General features: G+C 56.5%; 8 protein-coding genes across 8 annotated transcripts; 4 read left to right on the top strand and 4 right to left on the bottom strand.

Moving 5' to 3' along the window:
- Positions 1–1,736: 1,736 nt before the first annotated feature.
- Positions 1,737–2,996, top strand: SPBR_03765 (uncharacterized protein; the record flags this gene model as incomplete). The annotated part of the gene is made up of 4 exons (XM_040762055.1): positions 1,737–1,882; positions 2,078–2,372; positions 2,476–2,673; positions 2,949–2,996. 4 exons carry the CDS (start codon positions 1,737–1,739, stop codon positions 2,994–2,996), a joined length of 687 nt encoding a protein of 228 aa, XP_040622791.1.
- A 1,018-nt stretch (positions 2,997–4,014) lies between these two features.
- Positions 4,015–6,054, bottom strand: SPBR_03644 (uncharacterized protein; the record flags this gene model as incomplete). Its single annotated transcript, XM_040761934.1, has 1 exon — positions 4,015–6,054. The coding sequence occupies one exon, from the start codon at positions 6,052–6,054 to the stop codon at positions 4,015–4,017; it is 2,040 nt and encodes a 679-aa protein (XP_040622790.1).
- A 524-nt stretch (positions 6,055–6,578) lies between these two features.
- On the top strand, positions 6,579–8,843 carry SPBR_03630 (uncharacterized protein; the record flags this gene model as incomplete). Its single annotated transcript, XM_040761920.1, has 1 exon — positions 6,579–8,843. One exon carries the CDS (start codon positions 6,579–6,581, stop codon positions 8,841–8,843), a length of 2,265 nt encoding a protein of 754 aa, XP_040622789.1.
- A 193-nt stretch (positions 8,844–9,036) lies between these two features.
- Positions 9,037–13,341, bottom strand: SPBR_03564 (uncharacterized protein; the record flags this gene model as incomplete). Its single annotated transcript, XM_040761855.1, has 1 exon — positions 9,037–13,341. The coding sequence occupies one exon, from the start codon at positions 13,339–13,341 to the stop codon at positions 9,037–9,039; it is 4,305 nt and encodes a 1,434-aa protein (XP_040622788.1).
- A 938-nt stretch (positions 13,342–14,279) lies between these two features.
- SPBR_03780 (uncharacterized protein) lies at positions 14,280–15,449 on the bottom strand (the record flags this gene model as incomplete). The annotated part of the gene is made up of 1 exon (XM_040762070.1): positions 14,280–15,449. The coding sequence occupies one exon, from the start codon at positions 15,447–15,449 to the stop codon at positions 14,280–14,282; it is 1,170 nt and encodes a 389-aa protein (XP_040622787.1).
- A 2,942-nt stretch (positions 15,450–18,391) lies between these two features.
- SPBR_03625 (uncharacterized protein) lies at positions 18,392–20,696 on the top strand (the record flags this gene model as incomplete). Its single annotated transcript, XM_040761915.1, has 2 exons — positions 18,392–18,491; positions 18,562–20,696. The coding sequence occupies 2 exons, from the start codon at positions 18,392–18,394 to the stop codon at positions 20,694–20,696; spliced, it is 2,235 nt and encodes a 744-aa protein (XP_040622786.1).
- Positions 20,697–21,594: 898 nt separating this feature from the next.
- SPBR_03598 (uncharacterized protein) lies at positions 21,595–24,356 on the top strand (the record flags this gene model as incomplete). The annotated part of the gene is made up of 3 exons (XM_040761888.1): positions 21,595–21,913; positions 22,002–24,246; positions 24,311–24,356. 3 exons carry the CDS (start codon positions 21,595–21,597, stop codon positions 24,354–24,356), a joined length of 2,610 nt encoding a protein of 869 aa, XP_040622785.1.
- A 900-nt stretch (positions 24,357–25,256) lies between these two features.
- SPBR_03693 (uncharacterized protein) lies at positions 25,257–26,903 on the bottom strand (the record flags this gene model as incomplete). The annotated part of the gene is made up of 1 exon (XM_040761983.1): positions 25,257–26,903. The coding sequence occupies one exon, from the start codon at positions 26,901–26,903 to the stop codon at positions 25,257–25,259; it is 1,647 nt and encodes a 548-aa protein (XP_040622784.1).
- Between the last annotated feature and the right edge of the window lie 193 nt (positions 26,904–27,096).

Here is a 27,096-nt window from a genome sequence, read left to right as displayed (position 1 = left end):
GATGTCATAGGGGTGCGGGGATCCGGCGGATTAACTCTCGGTGCGGTTTTAGGGCACACACCATAGTTTCTGTCACCCAGGACCTGAATAACGATAGTTACTTTATGTCCCCTCCTTCGATCTTCTCGAAACCTTCTCTCCTCCCTTCTCAACCAAACCACAACACCAACAATTTTCTCATCCAAGAACCAGTGAGTACCACGCCCTCAATTGCGACTCCAGATGGCTTCGAAATGCACTTGAGCTCCCCGGCACCCCCTTTACCAGGCGCTCGACCTCGTTTTCACCTGCCACGAGCAGCCCGTTCAGGCAAAAATATTTCTTGAGAGCTTCAAAGCTGACCGCCACCTTTACAGATAGTTCAAGATGAGAGCCAAGTGGAGGAAGAAGCGCGTTCGTCGTCTCAAGCGTAAGCGGAGAAAGATGCGGGCCAGATCGTAAGTTATACGTCCCTTTTTTCATTCAAATGCCGACCTTTTCGATGTCGCTGTATTTCTGAAGAGCTAGTGCTAACACACGCGACAGCAAATAAACAACTTCCCTCGACACGACTTCTTGTCAGCTCCGCAGCTTCACTCCAATGAAGAGGGCGACTGCATTTACTGCTAAGCACTCTTCGACAATTTGGCGCCAGAGAAGCCTGTACTTCTTTTTTTCCGTCCTCTTCCGGCACACAACAAGCAAACTTCGAACCGCTGCTACCGCAAGCGAACACACCGCACTTCATCATGAACTCGGAATTCGACCTTGCATTTTACGGAGCAACTAAACGGAGGAAGACCGCTGGTGCTGTGCTTACAAACGGGACAATGGATGGGGGGAAAGGAACGTTTTTTTCTGAGGTGGATTTCTTGCCGGATCTGATCGAAACTTTTTGGGACAATTTTGGAAGAAAGTCGTGATTCCCAGAGCTCTCACAAGGGAACGAAGGAAGTGTTTAAACACCGGGTCGCTACCGTATCGAAGCTTTGTTCTTTCTCGCCGAGACACTGTCCATTTCCTCTGCCTACCACTTCGTGGGGACATGAAAACCTAGCCGACAAGACAAGATAACACAATTGAAAGAGTTTGCTTCGAAAAATAAGCTGCTGGACGAAACAGTCGTGACAGATTTTTTGTGAAGTGGGTGTGTATCCACGAGACGTATTATTTTACGGCATATTTCAGTGCGACCCATTTTAAGACGTAACAGCAAGTTTAGTGTGCGCAGCTCAACACACGAATGTCGAAAAGCTTGCCCACGCAAGCTCTACTGAAGCTCAATTGAAGTCCAAGACTCCAATCGAAGCTCAGAAGAAGCTCTGTCAGAACTTAGCTGCACTGGGCCGGCCTTTTTGCTACAGAATCTGACAGCTCTGTCTCAACCTTGTGTAGCCACACCAGTCTTTCCCCCGTGACAAAAAAGCCAAAGTAGCCGCAGCATTTCAACTTCAAGAACAGGCTGTAGGTAAAATGTATCGTCTTTTGATCTGTAAACTCAATATTAATATTACATGCCGTTGTCCCCTTGATTTTGCGGAGGGCTGCATCGGGCATTGTCGCATCATGATCGCTCCTGCCTGCTCCGTAGACCCTGGGCCAGTTAGGGAAAGAACGGCCACGTTCCTTCCCTTTGAGATTAGCCAGACGCTCATAGGTAACGCGTAAGACGTCGTGACTACCCCTGAATCCCTTCCTGTTATTTGTGTCGTTTGCATAAAGATAACATGTAGCTGCATCTCACACATCTCCATGCCATGGCCGAGTCATACTCCATCGAATACACGCCCTCGGTGGCATCCTACGGCGAGGGACAACCATCTGGCACAGATGTAGAGCCGTGCATCCCGCTGGCATGGCTCGAAATCGAAAGTGCTCCTCTCGGCGAGTTCAAGCAAAGTCGGTAATATGCTTGCCTCTCGTCGTGTGGGAAGGGCAATAACTAACTGAGAACATGTACTCGAAAAACAGTTGTCAGGGTACCTTTCTTCAAGAATCAGGTCATTACAATTGGAAGAGATACAAAGGCATGGTAAGTCAACAGTCATTGGGCTTCCCGTGGGAATCGTTTCGCACCCTTCAACCTCTGACGACTCAGTAATCTCCGGTTCCAATGCAAAGCCGTCTCATCAATCCACTGCGAGATCTACTCAGTCCTGTTTGATAAATCGGAGCAGTACCGGCCCTTGATCTATGTTCGCGACTGTCAGTCCACTTTCGGAACGTTTGTCAACGGCCAGCTTATCGGCCAGAAACCATTTGTGACCGCCGGTTGGATTCTAGAAGACGGTGACGTCGTCTCAGCTGGGCCTTGCTCACTTCGACTCTGTGCCTATCCTGTTTCAAAAGATGAAGAGACCGCGCTGAGTCGACTTCAACAGCAAGAGGCTTTGGTAAGTTCACATATCTTCTTTGAAATTTTTTTTATAAAAAAAACGAAAGAGAGAAAGAAACAGGGAACAGGGAAGACAGCAAGAACTAACTGCCTCGATACAGCAATTTGCAGATCAATATCTCATCAAGGACACAATTCTTGGCAACGGCTCTTTTTCTACTGTGCACATGGCTATGAACGTCAAGACAAACCAGCAGGTGGTGTGTAAAATACACGATTTTCCGTACCTCAAAGGAATCTGGGGAGATGTCTCCGATCGCATCCAGAGAGAAATGTCCATCTGGAGCCAGCTTGATCACGTATGTCAAGTAACCGCCTTAAACGCATCCTGGCATCTGTAACTAACCTTCGCGACAGCCAAACATCGTTGCGTTTCAACGTGCCTTTTACACGAAGAATACTATGTAAGGACTCAATTATCCTTGACATTGTAAGTTAGCTACTCGTTGCTGACATAACAGGTTCACATTTGGTGATCTGGCCACTGGTGGTGATCTATACTCGCTCTTGGAGCGTGAGAGGTCGATCCCGGCTCTGGAAATCAAGTGGATCGTCCTTCAACTTCTTCGTGCAGTCGGATACCTCCATTCCAAAGGAGTCGCGCATCGCGATATCAAGGTAGAGAACATTTTATGTTCGTCGAGCGTACACCTGGAGCATCGTATCGCGCTCGCTGATTTTGGGTGTGCCGGTGTCACAAGCCTTGGTAGAATGATGTCCGATGTAGGAAGTGAAATCTGTCGAGCACCGTACGTTGTTTCCACAGCCATATGCCTAGAGCAAAAATCTTATGCTGACCTCTTTAGAGAAGCTCAAATAGATGGGGGCCCGCACGGTGTTGCCGTTGATATCTGGGCAGTCGGTGTGCTCACTTTACAGTTGCTGGTAGGCTACGATACCGTCGCCATCACACCATTCGAAAACTCGTGCGCCAAAGAAATCGAGAATATGGTGGTAAATGTCAATGCTGGGCGTTCTGGTAAAGAAAATGGGGCCATCTCACAGCACGGAGTTGATTTCATCCTTTCGTGCCTGAGTCTCAAGCCCCGAGACAGGCCAACTGCTGATGATGCAGCAAAGCATCTGTGGTTTCGAGAATCTGCGTCGGAGACGGCTCTGTTTAAGAGACGTGAGAAATATTTAACCTGGAAGCCGAGGGGACTCATCATACCTGCTGTTGTGAGGCTCAAAGACGTTGACCAAGCTATCCCTTCCGGCGGGGTCCAGCCAGTTGACCTGGGAAAGGGTCCAAAACACGAAAAGGATACACAACAGGTCAGCGAGAAGGAAGTACTCGGCCAGTTTCTCTCGTCATGTCCGATACCAGATTCAGTAGGAGACTCCCAATCGTCCAGATACGTCGACCAGCAAAAATTCGACTTTATCAAGGCGCGCAAGGATACGATAGTAGACGTTGGGAAGCCCCAGGCAATTATCGGCTGCCGAAGGGCTTCCGTCCTATAGGTGCAACTCGACTGAGGAAATTCAAGCCACTTGCACACCCACGTCACATCACATCCAGCATCTGCAAGTTTAAATGGTGACAGGCGTTCCGCGCAAGATTTTCCCCCTTTATTTTGGGTTGTGGGAGGGAGGTGTGGAATGCATTTATAGCTAATTCAAGTGAGTGGTATCAATACTTATGCTGCCAATGGGCCGACTGTGACTTGCTCACGCTGCTTCTGGATCCTTTCGCGTTCTTGTGCGGATTCTTTCTTCTCCTTGCGCCGACGGCCAGCATCGATGTCCGCAAATCGACCCCGCGCGCCATGCTTGATTTTTGTAATCATGTCCGAGGCCGTTCCTTTGTCAATGTCCTCGGCAGTCAGCTTCTCCTCGCCTTTCCCCCGAATCTTGTTGACAAAGTCCAACTGCCCTTGCGTCGGAGGGCCCTTGCGCCAGTTTTGGTATCGATGGATAAACGCTCGAGGGAATATCTTGGAGGCATAGTTGTCTGCGCCATGCACAGCATCAGAAAATGTCACACCGCGACATACTTCTCGTGGTGCAGCAAACGGTGACTTGGACAATCCAGCAGGCAGAGCGCGCACTTCGACAACGCGAAACTGGCACTCCTCCTTGCTGCCCTTCTTGCCATGCTTCATCGCCATGGCATATTCAATATCGTCAGGATCAGCAAGGCCATCCGGTGTACCGTCTACCTCGCCGCCCAGTCTCTCAATGCGCAGATACGTGCCTGTTGGCCCGCAGAGCACATGGCGGTCCTTGCCCACCTGCACCCAAGAATGCTCACTGATTGCTCGGATGTGCCTCTCGCCTGATGTGTCCGAAATAAGATCCAGCACGGAAGTGTACTCGGTGAAACTGACATTCTTGATTGGGACGTTGGACGCCGACGAGCTGCGAGCAAACCCTCCTCGATCCGCGGCGGTATCTCGCGCAGCCTCTTCCTCTCTCTGTTCTTTTATGGCGGCCATTTCTTCCACCGAGGCACCGGACAGCAGCTCGCCAGGGTCAAGGCCGAACAGGGTCGGCGTCGTGACAATACCGGTCTCCAGACTCGACACCATGTCAATGACATGGCAGTTTGTTTTGCCTTTGTGGAGCCGCATACCGCGACCGATCATCTGGACCAGCAGGTTTCGGGACTTGGTCGGCCGTGCCAAAATGACGCAGTCCACGCCTGGCATGTCGGTGCCCTCGGTAAAGACGCCACAATTCACCAGCACAGGAAAGTCACCTCGCTTGAAGGCCTCGAGTCGGCTGCCACGCTCTCTCTTATCGGTGTCGCCCGTCACAAACTGAGCATCGATGCCGTGTTTGCGAAATGTGTTTGTCAGGTCCGCGACGTGGTTGAGGTCCACACAAAAGACGAGCGTCGATTTCCGCGCCGGCGCCGTCTCTGTCGCTGCCGACTTGGCAAGCCACGTGCGGACTGTGATCTCGTTGACCTGTTCCGTATTGACAGCCCGCGACAAGTCTCCAGCCTGAAAGTCTTTGCCAAGACCGCTGCGCACGCGAGACAGATCGGCCGTCGACTCGACCGTCGTGAAGATGACATTAGACAGCCAGCCATCACCAATCATATCGAGATAGTCCTTGTGGTAGACGATCTCGTCTATGGCGGCGCCAAGAGCCAGACCGTCGAAACGCGAAAAGGTGGCCGAGACACCGACAAGAGCTGGTGTGCCGGGCTGCTGGCACGTCTCCTTGTCGGCAAGCCCAAAGTGGCCGAGGGCACGCATATACCCCGGCGCCACAATGTGGTGAGCCTCGTCGACAAGCACGAGCTTGAAGCGCGACGGGTCGAATTTGGCAATGCGGTGTCCCGACGTGATGGACTGTACACTTGCGACGGTAATGTCAGCCACACCGCTCGCATGCAGGGATCCCATCTCGATCTCGACCGTCTTGTCTGGATAGGCGCGCGTGCAGTGGCGTGCAGCCTGCTCGACGAGCTCGCGTCGGTGCGCCAGGATCAGCGTCTGGTTCGCATCGGCTGAGGCGGCCTGGATGCGGTCAAGGAGCTGAGTGAAGATGACCGTCTTGCCAGCGCCCGTTGCGAGAGACACTCCGAGCCGCTTCTGGCCCCTGTCGAGCGAGGCCAGTACAGACTGGATACACTCTTCCTGGTAATCACGAAGCAGAATCTTCGACAGCTGCTCCTTGGCTGCTGTGGTTGTTGCGGTTGTGCCCCGACATCGTCTTGGCTGTGACATGGATGACAGGGTGCGCCATGCTATCCGCCAGCGTCCTTTTCCGAGCATTGCATCATACGCGCTCCTTTAAATTTCGTTTGCCGACAAGTTCAATTATCACAACGCGTCGTGAGGGTGTCGAAATGCGAAGCTGGTCTCACATACATTTTGATGTACGCGATATCACGTGCGCAAAGTGGACGGACCTTCTTTTTCTCATTCACGTCACTGTGACCTTGCAGCTCTCAGGGACCAACAAGCACTAAGTCATCTACTCCACTAAAAGCTACAGCTCAGAGTCTTCAAGTCCACATCCGACGACTACGAACAACTTGCGAAGACATTATTCGGGCGGCGATAGCCGACAGTGTATGAGCTCTTTTTTTTTCAAGGTATACCGGCCGATCATGCGGTATAATAAACAGCTCATAGGGCTTAAAGGGAGGAGATCAACAACGACATAGCCCGGCGCAAGGCACTGTTGCTATAGCATTATAGCATCTCAAGCTTCGTCACCCTCTCAGTCTCGGAGTGCACGGCAAACGATGACACCAAACGCAGACGGGCAGTCGCGGCAGCCATATGCCAAACCCTTGTCATCATATGCCTTGCGGCCAAGGGCCGGGAGCGTGGCCATGACTGAAAGGAGCCGGCCAGAAGATGACGAAGACGACGACGGGCTTTTACAACACCAATTGGCAGAGACCGTCGAGTTTGTCGACACGCAGCAATGGCCCTTGAGAGAAGACGGCTTAGTGGGGGCCCGCCGAGAATTAGAGTCAGAAAGCAGTGATTACCAGCCGTCCGACTCGGAACCTTCTCCCGAACCCGCTCTGTCCGGGATCAAGGAGGAAGAGGACGGCAGCGTCAGAATGGGCGATGTTGAAGCCCATGACGGCAGCAGCGAAAGCGAGAGTGAAGGTGAAGACGAAGACGAAGACGAAGACGAAAACGAAGACGAAGGATCGGCATCCGCGTTCAGAGCCGGCCAGAAGCGGTCTCGTGAGCGCACGTTTTCAACACCACTGGTCGACGACAATGAACCGCAAAACAAGAAGCTAAATCGAGCCAAGAGCTCCGTCAATCTGCTTTACACTGAGATTCTCGAGGACGACATGGACGACGCCCGCCGAAAGTACGTTGCGGAGGACCGGACGAAGCTGTCGACTACGCAGATTGGATTGACCGTCTGGACCGCCGAAGAAAAGGAAATATTCTTTGAGTCCATAGCCCGCCTTGGCAGTGATGATATTCCGGGCATCGCTGCCCGTCTCCTGGGGTCGAAGAGCGAGATCGAGGTGCGCCACTACAAGCATGTACTGGACGAAAATGTACAAGCCCGCAAACGCGATCCCCGGGCGCCGTTTCATCGTCCGCTGCTCTCCGACATCCCAGCGGCAACCGAAATCGGTAAGGTCTGCTGCGACGCCCTTCAAATGACGGCTGATGCAGTTGCACGGCGCGAATTCCAACAGGACGCCAAAGCCGAGCAGCGCAAATGGGGTCCACAGTGGCTCCTCACGGGCGACAACTGCCGCGCCCTGTCCAAGGCCGCCTTGGAGATGGCCGGTATGCCCGGTGACGACGAGGCCAGCAACCAGTCACCCATGCCAATCGGCGGTCCCCAAGGCGAGCGGATGGCTGAGTTGGGTGCACAGATGCATCCCGACTCGGTTCCTATGCTCACTCTTTTCGACGTGCGGACCATGCTGCTGCTGTCCGAGCGCGTCTTCATGAACGGCACCGAAGAGGACGCCAACTACATGGGCCTAGGAGACGCACTGCCGGCGATGCACATGTCCGCTCTCCACGACCTCTACGCACTCGTGTACGCGCTGACACAACGGCTAGCTGCCACGGCCATGCACTTCTGCCGATCACGCGACCAGGCGAAGCGACATCTCCCACGAAGCGTCAAGAAGCTCGTGCGACCCCGAGATGTTCGTGCAGCCGTTGCGTCGCTAGGCCTCAAGAAAGACAGCCAGGTCTTCTGGGCACGCTGTCCACGGCGACTGGGCTTGAATGTGAGGAGAACGGCCATACCGTTTGCTGATATGCAAAGCTCCGGCATTCGGACCGCCGCCGCGGCCGGCTCAGCACCAGATGTTTCCGAAAACAATGCAGAAGGAAGCTCTGACGACAAGGAGGGCTCACAAGACAGCAGTAGTGATGACGACAGCGACATAATATCAACATACGGCGAAGTCGAAAAAGAACTTTTACCGGAAGCTGCCGACCAGAAACCGTCTTCACTCGGCTTTGATGAAGATGAAGGTAGCCTTGGCGAAGAAGACGGCTTGAGCGACATTGATGACTACGACGATACCGACGAGAGCAACGAATACAGCAGCAACGACACCGACGAAAGCCAAGATAGGGACACAGATGCCGCCACAACCGAACAGCGCGTGACGACAGAGGCCAACGAAATCATTCACCACACTGCCAACGGCTACCCGACCGCCGCGTGGGCCGAGACCAGCCTCAGGAACCGCATCCGGGACGAGCTCAAGGAGGAGGAATACGCCAGTGCTGTCGATGAGCACGCAAGCCGTCGCGACGAATTGTACTTGTGGGCGGTCCTTGGCCGGCGGCCGCCGCCAGAGGCGGGACTGGACCAGTTTAACGAGAATGTACCGCCGCACGTCGAAGATTTCTCGGCCGATGCGCGGCGCTACCCCGTCGACGAGATTATCGCGACGGGCAGTGACTGGCGCGATAAGCTGCAGTACGAGGCCGAGTGGGAGGGCGCAGCTGTTCGGGCACAGAAGACTGCCAAGGAAGAGGTGAGGCAAGCGAATGAACTGTGAAGAAAATTCGTTGTTGAAAAGGCTCTTGTATTGTATTTTGTTGCAGAATACGGCATACGAGGCGATTTGCGGCAGCCATGAGGATTTGCAGATACCCCAGAATGGATTCGAGTCCATTCATGCATTCACGTTTGTTTTCGAGAACAAAATGTACAATTGTACACAACGCATTCGCTATTTACCATGCCATGCATTAGATAGCTCCTGACACACCACTCCCGAACACGTCGTCTTTCCGTGTCCGCCTGTCCCACACCACAACGCCGTCGCTGCGTCGCTTAAAGTACAGGATCCGGTGCTGCGGGATGAACTCCTCGTGCGTCTGCTCCGACTTCCACGACTCCAGCGGCCGCTCACGCGCGCCCAGGAACCGGTCCTCGTAGCCCACGATAAAGTCGCTGCGGTCAAGGTGCGGGTCCCAGCGCAGGCGCTTGATGACATCCTGTGCGGTGCGGAACTTGCCGCCCCCGGGACGGTGCGCTACCGCCAGAGGCAGCTTCTTCGCGTTCTTCTTGCCGCCTTTGCCTTTCTTGGTTTTGCCCTCCTCGCCGGACTCGACTTTCTCGCCATCTTCGTTGTGCGTCACCTCTCCGTCGTCCTTGCCGCCGCTCTCCTCGCTCTCCACCGCTCCCTCCTCCGTCTCCTCCTCATCGTCGTCATCGTCGCTCTCCTCGTCACCGGGAGTGTACTGGCCCCAAGCACGGTCGTCGAGGCGCAGCCGGTCTACATTTCCCAGATCCGCACGGTTGGCAACGCTCACATCGATCCACTGCCACTGCGGGTCAAAGTGGCCGGCGTTCGTGTGACCATCGCCGCCCCGCCGGATCTGCTTCTCAAAGTGCGCCAGGATCGTTTGCAGCGTCCCCAGGGCAATGCGACGCTCGTCACGCGTCATAGTCGCCGGAAGGTCGAGACCGACCAGGTAGCAGCCCTGGTACTGGCGGGTTTCGTCGGCGTCGTCCGTGTTCTTTGCCTTCGCTTCAGACTCCTCTTCCGCCTGAACAAATCGGCCAGGCCAGATGCGGGCATTCAGAGTCGGCAGGCGCCGGGCCAGGTCGACCAAGAGCAGAACGCACCGCGACTCGAGCCAGCCCACAAACGACGATCCGCGCGCCAGCGACAGCCCCCAGTACTGCAGGTCCAGCTTGATGTAGGAGCGGTAGGCGCGGACAAACTCGGCTGGACCAGCGAGCAAGGCCGGCGGGATCGTGGAACGTCCACCATCAAAGAAGGCAGACCACGTCAAGCCGTCCTTGCCCTCGCGCAACAGGCTGGCGGCCCGCTTGAATTCGTCCGAAAGAACGCGGACCGACGGCACAGAGGCGGCCATGCTGGTGTTGAGCTGCGGGCGGTGGTAGCCGAGAATGGCCAGGGGTTCGCGGCTGGACGGGGCGTACGGCGCCTTTTGGTTGTGGAAAAAGGGATCGAACGCCATCTTGGTCGTCCAGTCAAAGTCGGCGTAGTGCTGGAAAAAGGTGACTAGGATATCGGCAACAGTGTACTCCTCTGCATTGTCGGAAGCGGCATCACCAACGTCCTCCGTAGCCTTGTCGACTGCACGCTGCATCAGCTTCATAACGCGCGCCAGGAGGAGCGCGATCTGGATACCGCCGAGGTAGCCAAAGCGTGCGGCATACAGGCCCCGGGCGCGTGCCCAGGTCTTGATGGCACGGTGGGCAGTGCGGAAGTTGCTGGCTGAGCAGATTTTTGCAGTGTCGGCGGCCATGTCTGGGAACGATTTGCGAAAATAGTAGAGGTCGCGAGCTGCCTTGAGCTTGGACAGTGTCTGAGGCGAAAGTGCAAAAACGGGGTGCGTTTGCGGCAGCACGAGTACGGCAGGCCAGGTCTCAGCGATGACGGCGGCACCGCAGTACTGGAGGTCCATACGGATGCCGTTGATCTCGAGCTCCAGCATCGTGCCGGTGTGAGCACGAACACGGCGGATAATCTTGACGGCGTCCGCTGCATCGCCGCCTGCACCAGCGGAAGCGATACCAGCCGCTCGCAGCCTCTGTGTAGCCAAAGCAAAGAAAGTCTGTGAGCCAAACGGGCCGATGCAGAGACAGTCCATGTCGGAGGACGGGGTCCAGACACCGAGGCCGTAGGACCCAACGGCAACAACAACCAGCTGACGGGACCTGGCGTTGGCTTTTGCAGGCTCTATGCCAGCCTCCTCGTCCAGAATGATAGCCTTGAGGCGGTCGAAGGCGGCCTTCCGGCGGGAAATTTCGTCGTCTGACGGGATGACATCGAGCTTCGTGAGTGCAGACGTGACAGCGGCAGTACCGCCATCGACGAGAGGTCCAGCAGGAGTCCGGAGGGGCAGAACAGGTACAATCAGCTTCTCTATATCAGCGGAAATATCTGGCCGTTCGGCTTCGGCCTCGACAGCCTCTTTGGCGATGGCCAGTGTCGTGGCTGCGGTATCATCGTCGCCCTCCTCGTCTTCATCGCCAGCAGGCTCAAAGGAGCAGCGGATGCCCCAGTGGTCGCTTGCGTAATCACTCGCAGAGCTGTGGTCCATGCTGGCGGAAGGGAATCCAAACGAGTTGTAGCCAGCAATACGATACTGGCTTCGGCCATATTCGTCCTCCTGGCCGTCGCCGTCATGCTCGTTCATGTAGTCTTTGGCACCGCCACGAACCAAGATACGGTCGAAGCGTTCCGGCCGCGTATTGAGACCACTGCCAACAATTCGAGCCGCAAGCGCGTTTGTGAACGGGTTGTATGTCGCACCCTCTTCGCCGTCATACAGGAGAATATCGCCGTTGTCGTGCCGCAGATCGTGCTTCGCTTCATCCGACGCGGGCCTTTCGTCGTCTTGGCCATGGATATTGCTGAGCGTCTGTGTCGCGCAATATGTGTCGGTGAAGCCGTATTGGGCAAACAGCTCGTCGAATCCAGTCTCGACGTACCGCGCGGTCTGTGCTGAGATGCCTTTGCGGCGAATGGCCGCCTCTATGGCAAAGGACGAGGAGTGGATATTGAGGTCACCCGCAACCACAACCGCATCAGCGCGATGAGACGGGTAGTACCGCTCCAAATGGCCAAATAACCGCTGCAGCTCGGCGCGCTTGCTGGCGACCGAGCCGTTGGTGAGGCCGTGGGTGAGATGGACCGTGGCCAAAACGAGGCCGTACTTCTTGCCGTCCTCGTCCCTGTCCTCGTCGTCGTTATCATCTTCTACGTCGCCGTCCTCTCGATCGAATCGTGCAATTAATGCGCCTTTGTGAGCTCGGTGGAGGCCCAACCACGACCAGGCAAACGGTCGCCGGCTCAGCACGACCATGTTCAGCAGACTCGGCAGCGGTTCCATGTCTTCCTGGTCTGGAGGACCGTGGGAGGCAAAGGGATACGCAGACCGTATGCCGTCGTCGCCGAGCAGAGCGGTGAGAAAGTGGTCCGTCACTTCTTGCAAGACCAGCATGTCCGCCGTAGCATTGGTGGCCAGCAAGTTCTTAATCAAAAGCGGGAAACGGTCTTCCACAGGTGGCCACTCGAATTCGCCCAGGACATTGTATGTGGCGACCGAGAGCGCGCCGGGGGTGGGTGAAACGGAGGCAAGCGAGGTGTAAAGGTCGTGCTCATCCGAGCAGCGGATCCATTCGTTGTCTTCTGGAGCAAACGTGACACACTGGAAGGCGGGCAGCTCGCTGTCACGCTCCTGATCTGCGTACACGTTGCCCGTTTCGTCCGTCTCAACGTCCCCGGATGTTCTGTCTGCGTCGAACGGCAACTCGTCGTAAAACGTCTGTGTCGGGCTGAGCTTCTCGATCCGCCCGTCATCCAAGTAGATGACGCCCCATAAGCGCATCCGGCTTGATGTGGCGACGACCTCCGCATCCCTACGATTGCCTCGTGTCTTTGTGAGCCGCTCGCGCAAAACAATGTGCAGCCGGTCGGCCGTCCATGTGACGGGTGGCACTCGCTCGACCTTATGCAGCAAGAAGCGGTGCGCATGGCCATGTGTGTCGTCCGGCGTGGCGGCTGCGCCGGCAGCAACGTCTGTCTCGGCCGCAGCCGTGTAGTTCGCTGATGCGCTGTTGTTGCTCTGTGCCACGGTCATGTGCATCCGGTAGCTGTTAGAATCGTAGTCTTCCTTGGCCGCATCACCTCCTGCCAGGGCCTTTACGATCCGGAAGCGCAGATGGCGCAGAGTCTCAATGCAACTGCCTTCGTCGCCATCTTTCAGGTGGAGGGTCTTCTCATAGCGCTGGGCAAATACGCCGGCTGTGTTAAGACGAAAGTGGATGGGGTCTTCTGGTTCATCTTTCAAAAAGGACTGAATGCGTTGCGAGGCAGCATCAAGACTTTCGGGCTGCACAAAAGGGTAGACAAGGTTGACATGGGGAGGCCACTTGCGGGCAGCCTTGTCGTAAAGAGTGCGAAGACGATCAACCGGTGGCCACTCGCTCTCTGGTGGAATAAAACACAACGCCGTGGCGTGTGAATTCAGGGTAAACGACATGCCCTGTGAGTCAGACTCTAAATTCGCCATGATTGGCCAGTAAAACTTGTTGATGCGAAATTGGGACGCAGTATAAGGGGAAGAGGTTAAGAAAAGAAAGTGAAAGTGAAAGTGAACACTGCAAATGAAAATACAAGTGAAACCGCTTGTGAATTTGTTCGTGAGAGATCGTTTTCTTTTTCTTCTTGATGATCGCAGCTATCATATCTCAGTCCGGGCCAAATGCAGGACAGCCTACTTATACGAGACTGAAGCCAGAGCCGCTTGGCATCACGAAACTGAGATCGTCGGGCAGACGGTCCCCTGAAGCTGCATCGTGCAGCTTCTCCACAGATGCACTAGCTCCCGAAAATGTGCCTTTTGAGGACAAGGCTGCAATCGGCGTTGGATTCAGAGCTGTGGCATTTTCATTCGTCTTGCTTGTTAAACATTGTAGTGGCTGGCGCTGGGGCCGGACAGTGACTCAAGGAGGCAAATCCCTCGCGCAGTGTGCTGGAGAGAGCGACGAGTTAGCACACATTCGAATACTGCAGCCGAGACGGGGCAGAATGTGTGAGTCAAAGGCATGGGGTTGAACGATTAGAGCGTGGCTAAGCACGAATCGTGCAGGGATGTGGGAGTCGAGTGGTCGACAGAGGAGTTCGTCCAGGATGTTGCGGAAAATGGGTCGTGGCGCAGCCTTGTAGTTAGTTGCCAACACAGCGTTTCTGTTCTCAGCAACGGTTGTACTTTGACAAAAAAGCAGAGGCAAATCGAATGAAAACAAAAAGGTCCGCATCGGAATAAAACATGAAATGCAAATATTATCCAATATATTATGAACCAACTCCGTCGCTAAGAATGGTGATGTGCCGCGATATCCAATTCTTTACCAATCGCACAGATGACAAGCGAAAATACCAAAAACCAATAATTAAGTTGCAAGTCCACATGCCTGACAAACAGCAGAGGTCGAAGCCGCCGGGATTTCAGCTGTACTCGCTACCCCATTCAACCGTCGTGATGTTGCGGCCGACGCCCTCCATGAGCGCCTCCAGCTTGTCCTCATTCGTCACCCAGCCGGTGCGCTTCGTGCTGATCGCGTAGCGGATCGGGTCGCGCCACTCCTTCCACCACATCTCCTCGCTCTGGACAGCAAACTTGCGAGCTGGGTCGCCGGCCTTGTGCGTTGCAAACGGCCACACGGCCTTGACAACTTCGTAGGTGCTCTTGCCGGTGAAGAGAGTGGCAACGGACGTAAAGAACTTGTTGACTTTGTCGGGGTTCTGCACAATCACCCGCGCATGCGTCACGGGGAAGGTCACAGTGACGACGCCCTTGTAGCCCGTCGTGGCCACGAGGCTGCGAATCTGGCCCTCGAGCCAGCCAATGTCCATGTTGGCGACCTGCCGCTCAAAGACAAAGGACTTGACGGACGACTGGTCCTCCACAAAGCGCCGGCACCAGGCGTCTATGGCGCTGCCGGCATCGCTGCTCTCGATGTCGGGTTGGGCCGACGGCTTGTTGGCGTTGCCGCCGCGCAAGGCCAGCTCGCCGCGGCCGACGCAGCGCACGTAGTTCATCCGCCGCCGCGGGTCCTCGGACAGGAGCAGGTGCATGAGATTGGCCTTGACGGAAAAGTCCACTTTGCTGCCGCGGGTGCCCTGGATGTGAATCAACGGCTTCGGCGGAACAGTGGCCTGCGTGCGGATGAGGTTGGCGAGGGCCGATGCGGTGGCCGACAGGTAGGGCGCGGACGACTTGAGGACAGTCTTGTCGAGAGACAGATCGAAGAGTGGCGGCGAGTAGACGCGGTAGTCGACGTACGGCAGGCCCGGGTATCGAGGAAAGGGGCGTTTCTTGGCCGCCACGACGGCTGCGGCGGCAGCACTGCCATCTTGCCGTTCGAGGGCAGCCTCGTGCGCGGGTGATGCGGGCCCCGAGTAAATCGGTGGCGCGTGGTCGGCCGGCCCCGAAGACGAAGACGGCCCTCCTCGAGTCGTTGTCTCGTCATCTGTGTCGCTCTCCACACCGATAAGGGACTCGCTGCGGACAGGACCGCCGATGGCGTCGTCATCTTGGTGGTTCACAGCAGCCAGGCCGTTGTAGTGCTCTGCAAGCCGGCCCTTTTCGGTGCTGGCAGACCGTAATGAAGGCATTGTTCTTTGGTTGGTTTTCCAAGTGTCTTGCTGGTGAAGGAAAAGCAAGGAGAGGCAGCTCAGAGAACTGGGCCGCTCAGGTGAGGGGCACTCGGTGGTTTTGTGCAACGATGTGCTCCGTCGTGGCTTCCGCGTCTGTTCGTAGTTCTTTCGTCGAAACTCCTTCAATCACGCTCGCTCCTTCCTCTGCAATTGCTGTTTTCGTTGTGGGAAAGAAGGAGGTATCGTGGGACAAAACCAACAATGGAAAGAAGCAACAAAAACGGAGCTGGCGTTCGTTATGTAGAAACACACAGGCGAATCGGATAGAGCGACTCGAGATAACAGCTGATTCAACCCAGTTGAAGCAGAGGCGCAGCCCGCGGACACCCTTTTGCTCCTCCCAGTGGTCTCTGAGGACTCCAGCAGCGACCGCTATCAAAGCCGGCTTTAAGCCCATATGCCTTGTGGGACAGTCTGGCGGCCGCCACGCAAGCTAAAACTCTAAAGCGACCCCTTCAGGCTAGGCACCCATATTTCTCAGGGAAGAATCAAACAGTGCTTTCGCTCGCAGCATTCAGCCCAAAGTGGAATGGTTCAGCGCCGTTTTAGCCCACGTCCATCCAACGTCGAGGACGACTGCCAGGCAGCTGCATTTCTGGGAACCTGAACGAGGAATCGCGAGGCTGAACTAGAGCGAAGCGGCTCTTTGACGTCGGCTGCACCGAGGCCGATCACTATCTATGATGCGCGCCACATCAAGGAAAAGCGTTCGCGTCCGCGTCCGGACACTCGGTTTTATATATGTTTATTTCAGGTTCGATCGTGGATCTATTTATATAGACGGGGTTGGCATGGACGAGACTTGCAGCCCGAATTCCAGACAATTCGTCTACATCACTGGCTCTCAGAAACCGGCCATGTGAGCAGCCAAATCATACATGAGAGACCCCTGGTCCATTCATAGGCCAACCGAGCAGCGACAACAGCAGCCTTCGTGTTCTTCAAGTGTAATTGAGTGCCGTATGCCGAAAGTGTCCTATGCAAGTTTGGTGTTTACATCTCCACCATCGTTATATACAAGAAGCGAATGAAGAAAGAAGGGGCGCTAAATCAACTGACCGGCAATAGCTATCGTGGCCACACGTTGCCATGTCGTCATATCCTAGACGGGAAATTTTGTAGATTGGTAGTGTTAAGAGCTATCTCTCTCTTTTGAATTACTTGTCCGGTTTGTTTATTCTCTTTTCTCCGGAAAGATACCCTGTCAACGTCTGAATTTAAGAAATATCTTGTTACACGAAACATCCGGGGCCCGATACGAACCTGCTTCTCGTACAGTCTACAGAAAAGGTATTGCTGACGTAGAGCCTAGACAGATTTAAGACTATTTTAACAGTTCTCACTTACGTCCTAGTTGATTCGATGAAAGTATTTGCCGCATCTACGACTGTATTGTAAGCACTCGTGTTGGACATGTCTGGAGTGTAAATGCACATGTCGGTGGGACCTAGCTGCCAGTTGGTTGGCCGTTGGCGCGCCATGCTGCTTTATTTTCTAGATACTACGTCCAAGCTAGCAAAGCAGATCGAGGCATCACCAACTTACAGCGAAGCTCCTCAGTCCAATTCGTCCAGCCTTGCCGTATCTCTGCCCTTGTTGGTTATGAGTTCAATTGGTCCAATTCACATGTCACGGTAGTAGTTCGCGGTACCGGTTCCGGCCCCCTCCCACGCTTCTCGATCGCAAAAGGCTGTCAACTCCGGCATTGCACCAGCTCCAACAACCCAAGGGAACGTACTGGACCCTTTTCCGACACAGACACGGACCAGCCCGTGTCATATTGCCTTTTCCCGGGCATTCGATCCTCCTCCCACTGTCCTGATTGCCAGGTGCCGGAAACCCGGCCGCTTCGGGAGAGACATGCGTTGTCGGCTAAATGGACGGCCTTATCGTGCGTTTCTAGCATCCTCTCTATTATGTTACTTTTTGTCAGCTTGTACTCCTTCAACAGATGTCGTGATCCTTAAAGCTGGGCTTCTGATTTCAACTTGTGGTCGGTTTGTGGTCGTGCAACAGCTGTTTGTGCATATTTTCAAAGGAGCACCACTTAACGCGTCATACCCGCCTCTTAGCTTGCCGCGTTTTCGCGTTCTGGGGCTAGACGAGGTCGAAACAGGGGCAGACCAGCGTATCAATCGTGGTCTGTTAGTGCTCTTCAGGGCCCCGGGCAGGGTCGAAACGGGCAAAAGATACCTGGACCTCGCACAGCTTCAACGGGCAAGCGTGGCCACCAACGCCTTCCCCACGGCTGATTCCTCTTGGCCAGCCATCCCTGTGCTCTTGCCGTCTGGGCCCGCATATGAAGGAAACTGACGTGCATTCCGTAGACCTGCATCCCTTCCCCCTTCCCACACTCCTTCCCTTTGATCTCCAGTTTTCCCATCGGCACCTTCCCTTTGTACGGAGTAAGCTGCCCAAACTGGCTTGTTGGTTCTTTCCCTTGGTGCTCTGTACCGATTCCGCTCGCTCGTTCATTTTGGATTGACGTCCTTTTCACCTTTACTTCTGCCTTTCGTTTCGTTTTCCTTTCCTGTTCTTCCTCATGCAGATCTAGCTCCAGTCCACGACGACAACTTTACGAGCCGTGGCCCATTCGACACTCCCTCCGCCTCGTCCTCGACTACAATTACATCTCCCGTCGGCGCAGTTAGAAACACGCCGTTCCCGCATCTGCCACTCCTCGGTATCGAAGTTGTCTTCATTTTTTCTTCCATACTCTCGAACGTACCGGTTCTACGATTGCCGCGTCATCCACTCGTCAAGCCTATCTCGAATTCCTTCAAACCTCTTCTCAAACCTGTCCGCGGCCAGCAACCCGCGCATCTAGCTGCCTGGCCCTTGCCTCCTTACCTTGATCAAGTCGTCCTTGTTGGCGAGTTGCTCGCCGCCACACCGCCATCATGCTCACCGAACTCCGTCACATGCGCGCTCTGCGAGTGGTTGTGTTGCTACCGCTCCTGCTTGTCTGCAGTGGTCTCGCTGAAGCATTCTATATTCCCGGTAGGCTGTCGCTTTGGCGCCGTGTTGTCATTTGTCCCGCGGCGTTCACTTGCTAACGCTACTTTCGCAGGCTGGTCTATAAAGAGCTATGGCGACAAGGAGCAGATTCCCCTGCTTGTGAACAAGGTGTACTCTGACAACACACAACTGCAGTATGCCTATTTTGACCTTCCATTCGTCTGCCCACCGACGGGTCAGCGTCGCTACGGCGGGCTCCTCAGCGGCCAGAGCATCCCTCTCAACATCGGCGAGGTACTGCGCGGCGACCGCATTTCGACCTCCGACATCGACATCAGCATGGGCCAGAACAACGAGTGCAGCTACCTCTGCACGCGCCAAATCTCCCGCAGGGAACTTAACCGCGCCAAGGAAATGGTTCGCGACGGCTACGTCGTCGAGTGGATCGTCGACAACCTCCCCGGCGCCACCAGCTTCGTCACCGTCGACAAGACCCGCAAGTACTACGCCGCCGGTTTCAAGCTGGGCTTCACCGACTCGTCCTCCGGCCGGTCGCGGTACTTCCTGAACAACCACCACACCATCGTCCTCCGCTACCGCAAGGCTCCCGGCCGGGCTGGCGACCGTGGCAACAAGGTGATTGTCGGCTTCGAGGTGTACAGCAAGAGCATTGGCCCCAGCAACCGCCGGCTCGAGAGCGGCTGCCCGGCCAGCCTGCGCAACATTGACCAGAACTTTGAGCTCTACCTCGCCCCCAACCGCACTTCCACCGAAGACCCCAATCGCTACGCCAAGTCGTCGTACCGCCCCAATCCGGCTGACGAGATCATCGACGAGGACGACGGTGCCCTCTTGTCGATCCCCTACACATACTCAGTCTACTTCCAGGAAGACAACTCGGTCGACTGGAGCCGCCGCTGGGACCTGTACTTTGTGAACCAGGAGGAGGGTTCCAAGATCCACTGGCTGGCCATTATCAACTCGCTCATCATCTGCGGCCTGCTGACCGGCATTGTGCTCATGATCTTTGCCAAGACGATACGCAGCGACATCAAGGGCTACAAGGACGCTGCGGTCGAGGAGGGCAAGGGCCGCAGACGCCGCGGCCGGCGCACGGCCGGCACGGCTGGTTCCGGTGCGGGTTCCGCAACACCGACCGGCGGGGACAAGATGCTTGTGTCCAGCGTGGGTGTCGGCTCGGGCGGTCTGCTCGACCAAGACGGCGGCGGCAGTGTCGACATGAGTGCCCTCGATGCCGACGTCCTGTCCTCGGACGACGAGGCGCTCGAGGACGTCACCGGCTGGAAGCTGCTGCACGGCGATGTTTTCCGGAAGCCAGCCTATGGCTCCCTGTTAGCCCCCTTGATTGGCTCTGGCATGCAGCTTCTCTTTATGGCATTTGGGCTGGTCTTCCTGAGCGCTGTCGGTGTGCTCAACCCCAGCTTCCGCGGCGGTTTCATCAGCTTCGGTGTCGGCCTCTTTGTGTTTGCCGGTGTCTTCTCGGGCTATTTTTCTGCACGCGTGTACCGGACCTTTGACGGCCAGAACTGGCGCCGCAATACGTTTGTGACGGCCATTCTGTTCCCGGGTCTGATCTTCAGTGCCGTCTTTGTGCTCAACCTGTTCGTTTGGGCCCAGGCCTCGAGCACGGCCATTCCCTTTGGTACCCTCGTCGGCATCCTGGTGCTGTGGCTCTGCATCCAGATGCCCCTCGTCTATGCCGGCGCCTGGTACGGCTACGTGCGCGTCGGCCCCTGGGAGCACCCGACCAAGACGGGCGCCGTGCCGCGCCAGATCCCCCGCCAGGCGTGGTACATTCGCGACATCCGCTCCGTGCTGCTCGCCGGTCTTATTCCGTTTGCCGTCATCTTCATCGAGCTTCTCTTTGTCTTCCAGTCGCTGTGGCAGGACAAGAGCGGCTACTACTACGTATTCGGGTTCCTGGCTGTCGTGTCGACCATTCTGATCCTGACCATTGCCGAGGTGACTGTCATCACGATCTACATCCAGCTATGCTCGGAGAATTATCACTGGTGGTGGCAGTCCTTTATGGTGGGTGGCGGCAGCGCGATATGGGTCTTCTTGTACTGCATCTGGTACTACTTTGCGAAGCTGCACATCACCGGCTTCGTGAGCAGCCTGCTCTTCTTCAGCCACAGCTTCATTGCATGCTGTGTCTATGCGCTGCTGACGGGCACCGTCGGCTTCTTGAGTACCTACGCATTTATGCGGAGAATCTACGGGTGAGTTCCTACGATACCCCCTGTCCGATTTGAGGCAATCAACTAACAAAGTGCGATAGTGCCATCAAGGCGGACTAGTTGACTTGAATGCGAAATGGGAGTGGCGCAGGTGAATGGTAAAAAGCAGCTTGTTTCGACTTGCATCCAAGCCCTTTCGGCGTCACATTCGGCGTCACACATGGATAGAACTTATTTGGAAACGCGGCGTTTGGTTTGCTTTTGTCTCTTATTTGGAACTGATGGCGCGTCCTATTGTCTGGCCTCGGCCACACCCACGTTCTTGGGTACATTAATGAATTATAATCGCTGTGAAGGCAGGCGAATGAAGTGCAGGAGAGGTTGTCGGAGGACCTCCAGGGCCGTTTATACCGACAGACTACGAACTGATTAACAAAACGTCTAGCTTGGATAGATCAGCAGTCAACTCACGCAGGAAAATAAATTCAAGAATTAAATAACAACTCCAGCATCGACTGTCTAAATATCGGTTCTCGTGTGCGTCAAACGTCGTCGTTGTTTTCTTACCAGAATCGCGACACGTGTTCTATCACGTGTTAATTACATAATCCACGCGGTCGCGCCTCACGCTTCGCGCACCACTTGTCGCAAAATCCCCAGCCAACAAAATCACCAGAAAGTGCAACACAGCGAACCCTCCAAGCAGCCCACAAGGGAGCTCGACCGCAAGCTAGCCACGAGCACCGCTCCCACCGAGCCAATTGTCTGCGCCTGGGCTATTCTCGATTGCACGCGTCAATTCACCAACCCCGATTGAACGTCCCCTCCCATTTCCCCCTGCTTTCTGCCTCCTCGCTGTAGAGATTTAGCAGCCATACCGACTCGATTCGACTCGCTCACCCCTCTATCCCCATCACCGCTGCACGCCACGGCATCCAGGCACGATGTCGGGCCAGCTGAACAAATGGAAGGAGGAGCAGATCCTCATCATCTGCCCCGGCAGCCACACGACGATGGCCCAGCTTGGGTGCAATGAGCTGACGCCGCCTGCCTTCCGCGTGCCGACGCGCATGTTCCGCGACGAGGAGACGGGCGAGTGGCGGCCGTACCGCACGTTTAAGCGCAAGAAGCAGCAGCCGAAGCAGAAGCAGAAGCAGCTCGCGTTGACGGCAAACGGCGACAGCGGCGCCGACGGCAAGGAGGACGAGTGGGAGTATGTGGAGGACCCCGAGTCGGACGAGGGTGCCGTGTACCCCATGCAAGGTGAGAACCCCGTCTTCTGACTCTCTCCTTCTGTTCACGTTCCCTTTTGCCGTGCATTGCCATACTAATGACCTCTAACGCCATACAGGCGGTTATATTATCAACATGGACGCCTTTCTGGCCTTCCTCGAGCATGTCCACGGCCTGCTGACGACCACCTACCACAACACGCCCATTGTGCTCATGACCTCGTCGCAGTGGACCCGGCCCGACTGCGAGGCCATTGCCCTCTACATCTTTGAGAAGACGCGCACGCCCGCGCTCTGCATGATCAACAGCGCGCTCGCCACGCAGTACGGCCTCAAGTGGCCCCACATGACCGTCATCGACATTGGCTACGAAAAGGTCGACGTCACCTGCATCTACGACAGCCGCATCGTCAACCACCTGGGCGTCGGCCCCACGGGCGAGCCGGGCGATTCGGGCGACGACCGTGCCATCTCGGGCGGTGAGGTCTTTACGCAGCGCCTCCGCGCGCTGCTGCGTGACAAGAACTTTACACAGGAGATGGCCGAGCAGCTCAAGAAGAGCAACATCTGCGAGGTGCTGCCGTACGCGCCCGAGTTTCCCAAGCTCATGGAGTTGCCCGAGGACGACACGTCGGCCGCGACCGCCGCCGCTGCCCCCAGCGGCCCTGCGGCTGTCCTGTCTGCGGCAGCCGGAACCGACGACCCGCAGGCTGCCAGTGCTCCCACGACCGGCGCTGCCACTGGACCCGTAGCCGATGGTGCCGACGATGCGGATGACGGCGCACTGCCGGTGGCAGACGACGGCGTGCTTGACGTGGCCTCGATTGTGACGAGCGGCCAGACCAAGGAATTCCTCGCCAAGAAGGACAAGGAGCGGTCGGAGCGAGGCCGCTTCGGTCGGCGCGGCAAGGACAAGGAGGCCGAGGCGGCCGCGGCACGGCCGGTTCGCCTACCCAACGCCAAGCGGGCGCGCGTTACCTTCCACTATGAGGAGCTTGTCGAGGAAGAAGAGGAGGAGGACGAAGAGGCGCCTCTGCCGACCAGCAACGGCGTGCGCAACGATGCGACGGGCGCCAACGGCAAAGGTCGCCACGAAGACGGGGAGGGTAGCGAAGAAGGCTCCGAAGGCGAGGGCTCGGAGATGGACGAGGATGAGGACGAGGAGGGCGAAGGGGACGACGACGCCGACGGTGCACCAAAGACAGACAAGACAGCGCAGGCAGACGCAGCGGTCGGCGACAAGGACAAGGAGGCCGACAAGCCCAAGGACGGCAGCGCAGCACGCAGCACAGAAGTGAAGGGCGAGGACACGCCGTCCGTCGCAGCACCAGCACCAGTGGCCGACAAGGCCGCATCCGCGGACCAGCCGTCGGAGGAGAAGCCCAAGGAGGAGACCTCTGCTTCCACGGCCGACGCGGCCGAGAAGCCAAAGGCAGCCGAGGCGCCTGTCACGACAACAGATGACAAGCCCGCCACGCCAAAGGCTGCGACCGAGGACGCCGTGATGGAAGACGCCCCAACCGCAAAGGAGGAGACGACGGAGGCGGATGCTGCCGCTGCCAAGCCCGCCGAGACCGAGACGCCAGCAACGACGTCGACGGAGCTGGTCCCCGCCACCCCGGCGGCGCCTGTGGTCGTGGAGGAGGCCCCCGTGGCCGTGGTCGAGGAGCTCAAGGGTCCGCGCTACAAGCGGCAGCGGCGCGACTTCGAGATTGGTCTCGAGCGGTTTACGTTCGCGGACCGGTACGAGATTGACCGCATCGTGTCCACCATCTACCGAGCCGTGCAGGGCATCGAGGAGATGTACATGCGCCCGCCGTGCTGGGAGAACCTCGTGTTTGTTGGCAACGGCTGCCGCCTGCGCGGCCTGCGCGAGAACATTCTGCAGACGCTGAACGCGCGGCACCTGATCTCGCCGTCCACGGCGACCATATTCACGTCGGAGCTTCCTAGCAACATGGGCACACCGTCGGGTACGGGGTCGCAGACGCCCACGGGCAGCTTCAACACCCCGCCGCACCAGCTGCCGACCTCGTCGTCGGTCAACCCGCTGCTGCAGGCCGCCACGACGGCGTCCCTGGCGGGCGCGCTACCGCCGGGCTCTGTCACGGGCGGCGGCCCTGGCTCGGCGGCGGGCGGCGATGCCGGCGGCGCGCACTCGCACCATTTCCACTCGCAGACGCCGACGGCGATCAAGCTCGCGACGCTGCCGACGTACCTCGGCGAGTGGACCAAGAACGGGTTCGAAGAGGCCATGTTCCTGGGCGCACAGGTCGCGGCGCGCCTGGCGTTCTGCGTGCACAACCTGGACGTGGCGGGTCTGGAGAGCCAGCGGCAGATGAGTCTGACGCGCGTGGATTACAAGTACGTTGACCCATTCCGTGTCCTTTTTTTTTCGTGTAGGATGTTGTCTGTACTAACAACCCAGTGAACTCGGCCCCAAGGGCATTCGCACGCATGCCATGCTGGGTTAGTTTCCCTGGTGTAAGGTACGTGCGGAGGAGTCGACCTGGCGGACGCACCGGCGCCGGCGGACCTCACACGCTCATAAACTGGGGGAAGCATCTGGGCCGGTTGTTGAAAATTGGGGAAATTCGAAAGGATGGAGGTAAGAAAGGTGTCGAGGGAGGAGGACAATGGGTCTGTTTTCAAGGTCAGGGGTTCTACGGGATGTCTTTCTGTTTGGTTTTGGCTTTTTTCTTTTGCCTGTCTCTTTTTTTATCGCTTCTCGTTGTGATTTAATTTTTGTAAAATGTGACTGGCACAGGCTCAACTCGTCCTACTCGACGGTTGTTTTAGTTTTTAGTTTTTATTGCAGTTTCTTTGTCGGTATTGGTCCGTTCAGGATTTTTAATGCGTGATTCAAAACTAACAAGTTGCTGTGAAGATTGTCAAACGATTAAATACGTAAATAGTAAACAATAGAATGGGTGCACAAGTACGAATATAATATTAATTAAATAAACAAAGACTAACTTCAGTGCGACCTCACTTGGAATTTGACAACTTTGATCGTGATAAATATTATTATGTTTCTGTGCTGCTATGCGTGCACTCTATTAAACGTGTCATGAGATTATGTCCCCCAAGCCATGCGACCCTACAGTTCCCAAGAAACCGAAAACCAACCCAACCTGTGCAATGAATCCTGCCGTCATATATAGTGAAACAAAACATGCAAGAATAGCATCCAAAGCAAACAACAAATAGCACGTAGCATATAACAACATTAAAACAACAAGATCCATGCTGCTCTGTTTGGATATCTCTGCTCATACCACCATTAAAAAAAGGAAACAAATGCAACGCTTTTATGATGTAGACAAAAAGAAGCAAAGAACAGAACAGAAAAACCAACGACGGATACAGTGGCATCACTGCCGGCCGCTGTAGCCAGGTAGGACGCTCGTCTCCTGATACTGTGTGTCGGGCACAGCCATGACCCGCGGCATCAGGTGCGCATCGGCCTCCGCCTCCTCAAGGGCGTCGTCGAAGCTCGGCAGGCCCGCAGCGTCTTCGTTGTAGTAGTACTGGCTGGCGGCGATGGTGGGCATGCCGGATATGGACGCGTCGTTGGCGTCGCCAACAACGATCTGAACAGGCACAGAGACAGACACGGTGGTGGTGGAGCCGGACGAAGAGGAGGAGCTTGAGGAGGACGTGGACGAGGCGGGCACCATGGAAATATTGAGCTGCAGCGAGTAGGTGCGCGAGACGATGCACGAGTGGAAGGTCGGCAGGAACGTTCGTTTGTGCATGGGCAGCTCGAGGGGCACAATGAGCGGCGCGGCGTAGACGAGGCCCATCTCTTTGCTGCTGGAAGGAGACGACGCTGAGGACCGCCGGCGGGCATTGCCGCCGCTTCCGCTGCCCGTCACCATCTCCTCGCGGCCGCCGCTGTCGCTGCTGCAGTAGCCCGAGTCGCGGCGCCCGTTGTCCACCTTGGCCTCCCACTGGAAGGTCTTGAGGCTGTTGTTGAGCAGCGTCACCGAGGTCGCGTACGAGCCGCGGCGCTCCATGAGGACGTTGTCGCTGTGGGCCCAGTCGCCGAGGTTGGGGAAGGTGGTGATGGCACCCGTGCTGTAGTAGGTGTGGGCGTTGAGCTTGGCAGAGACGCTGGTGACGCGCGGGGGTGCAACGTCGGGGCGCGCAGGGTCAAAGTAGAGCTGGACGAATGCGTTGGTTGGTGAGGCTGCGATGCCGTCGGGGCGCAGCACGATGGGAGTTGGCTCAGGCGCGCCGATGGAGTCGTTGCCGGTGATGGCGGTCACGCGGCCGAGTTTGCTGCGGGCAAACAGCCCCTTGCGGATTGATTTGGAAGACTGCAGCTTGTAGGCGCGGTCCTTTTCGGAAACGGACAGAGGCGGGTCGATTTTCGAGGTGGGCAGAACACGGATAGGCTGGGTGGCCTCGACAATCTTGACACGGGTGGACCGGCCAGAGCCGTCCTCCTTGAGCGTCTCGCGGTAGACGCGCGCCTTGACGGTGTACTCGACACGGGCCATCTCAGGTGCCATGTCGTCGCGCTCCCAGGCGGCGGCGGCGCCGCTGCCGTTGCCGCGACCCAAGGTGGGTGGCAGGCGCATGTGGTGGTCGTGGACGTGCGGAGACACAACCTTGTGGCTGCATGCACTCAGAGTCAGGTGGTGCGGCACGACAAAGTGAATGGGAAGCGTGTAGGTCTGGTGCGCCTCGAGGACGCGGGGAACGGGGTAGGCATCTTCGGCAATGGGCATGAAGAGCTTTAAAAAGACGTGCGAAGACTCAATAGGCGCGCTGACGTGCTCGACGCGGGAATGGGTGGTGCCGAGTAAGACGATCTCGAACTCGTCGAAGGGGATGTTGCGCTGGGGCACAATGGTGACGGTGCCGGTGATGGAGTCGCCGGAGGTGTACACCTTGGCCTTGAAGTAGTTGTCCAGCTGGATCTCCATTTTTGACTTGGGGAAGGCGATGCTGCGATGGGGGCCGGAACCGGAGAAGTTGCTGCTGCTGCTGCCGCTGTCGCTGATGCCAGTCATGCTGTCTCTGTGCAAGTCGAGGAGCTGTCGAGTCCTGGGCATGAGACAGGGGCCGAAAATGACAAGATGGCAAAGTGATATGGCCCAGTATTTAGAAAAGCTATGCTCCTCGTTTGTTGTCTTGCGCCGCTCTGTAACGATGTTGCTGGATGGTGATGTTTACACGACAATGGTGTAAGTGAGTGTGCAAGCG

Source organism: Sporothrix brasiliensis, assembly GCF_000820605.1.
Source record: "Sporothrix brasiliensis 5110 chromosome Unknown Cont14, whole genome shotgun sequence".
Classification (NCBI taxonomy): domain Eukaryota; kingdom Fungi; phylum Ascomycota; class Sordariomycetes; order Ophiostomatales; family Ophiostomataceae; genus Sporothrix; species Sporothrix brasiliensis.
Note: the sequence above shows the minus strand (reverse complement) of the source record. Positions and strands in the feature narration are given on the sequence as shown.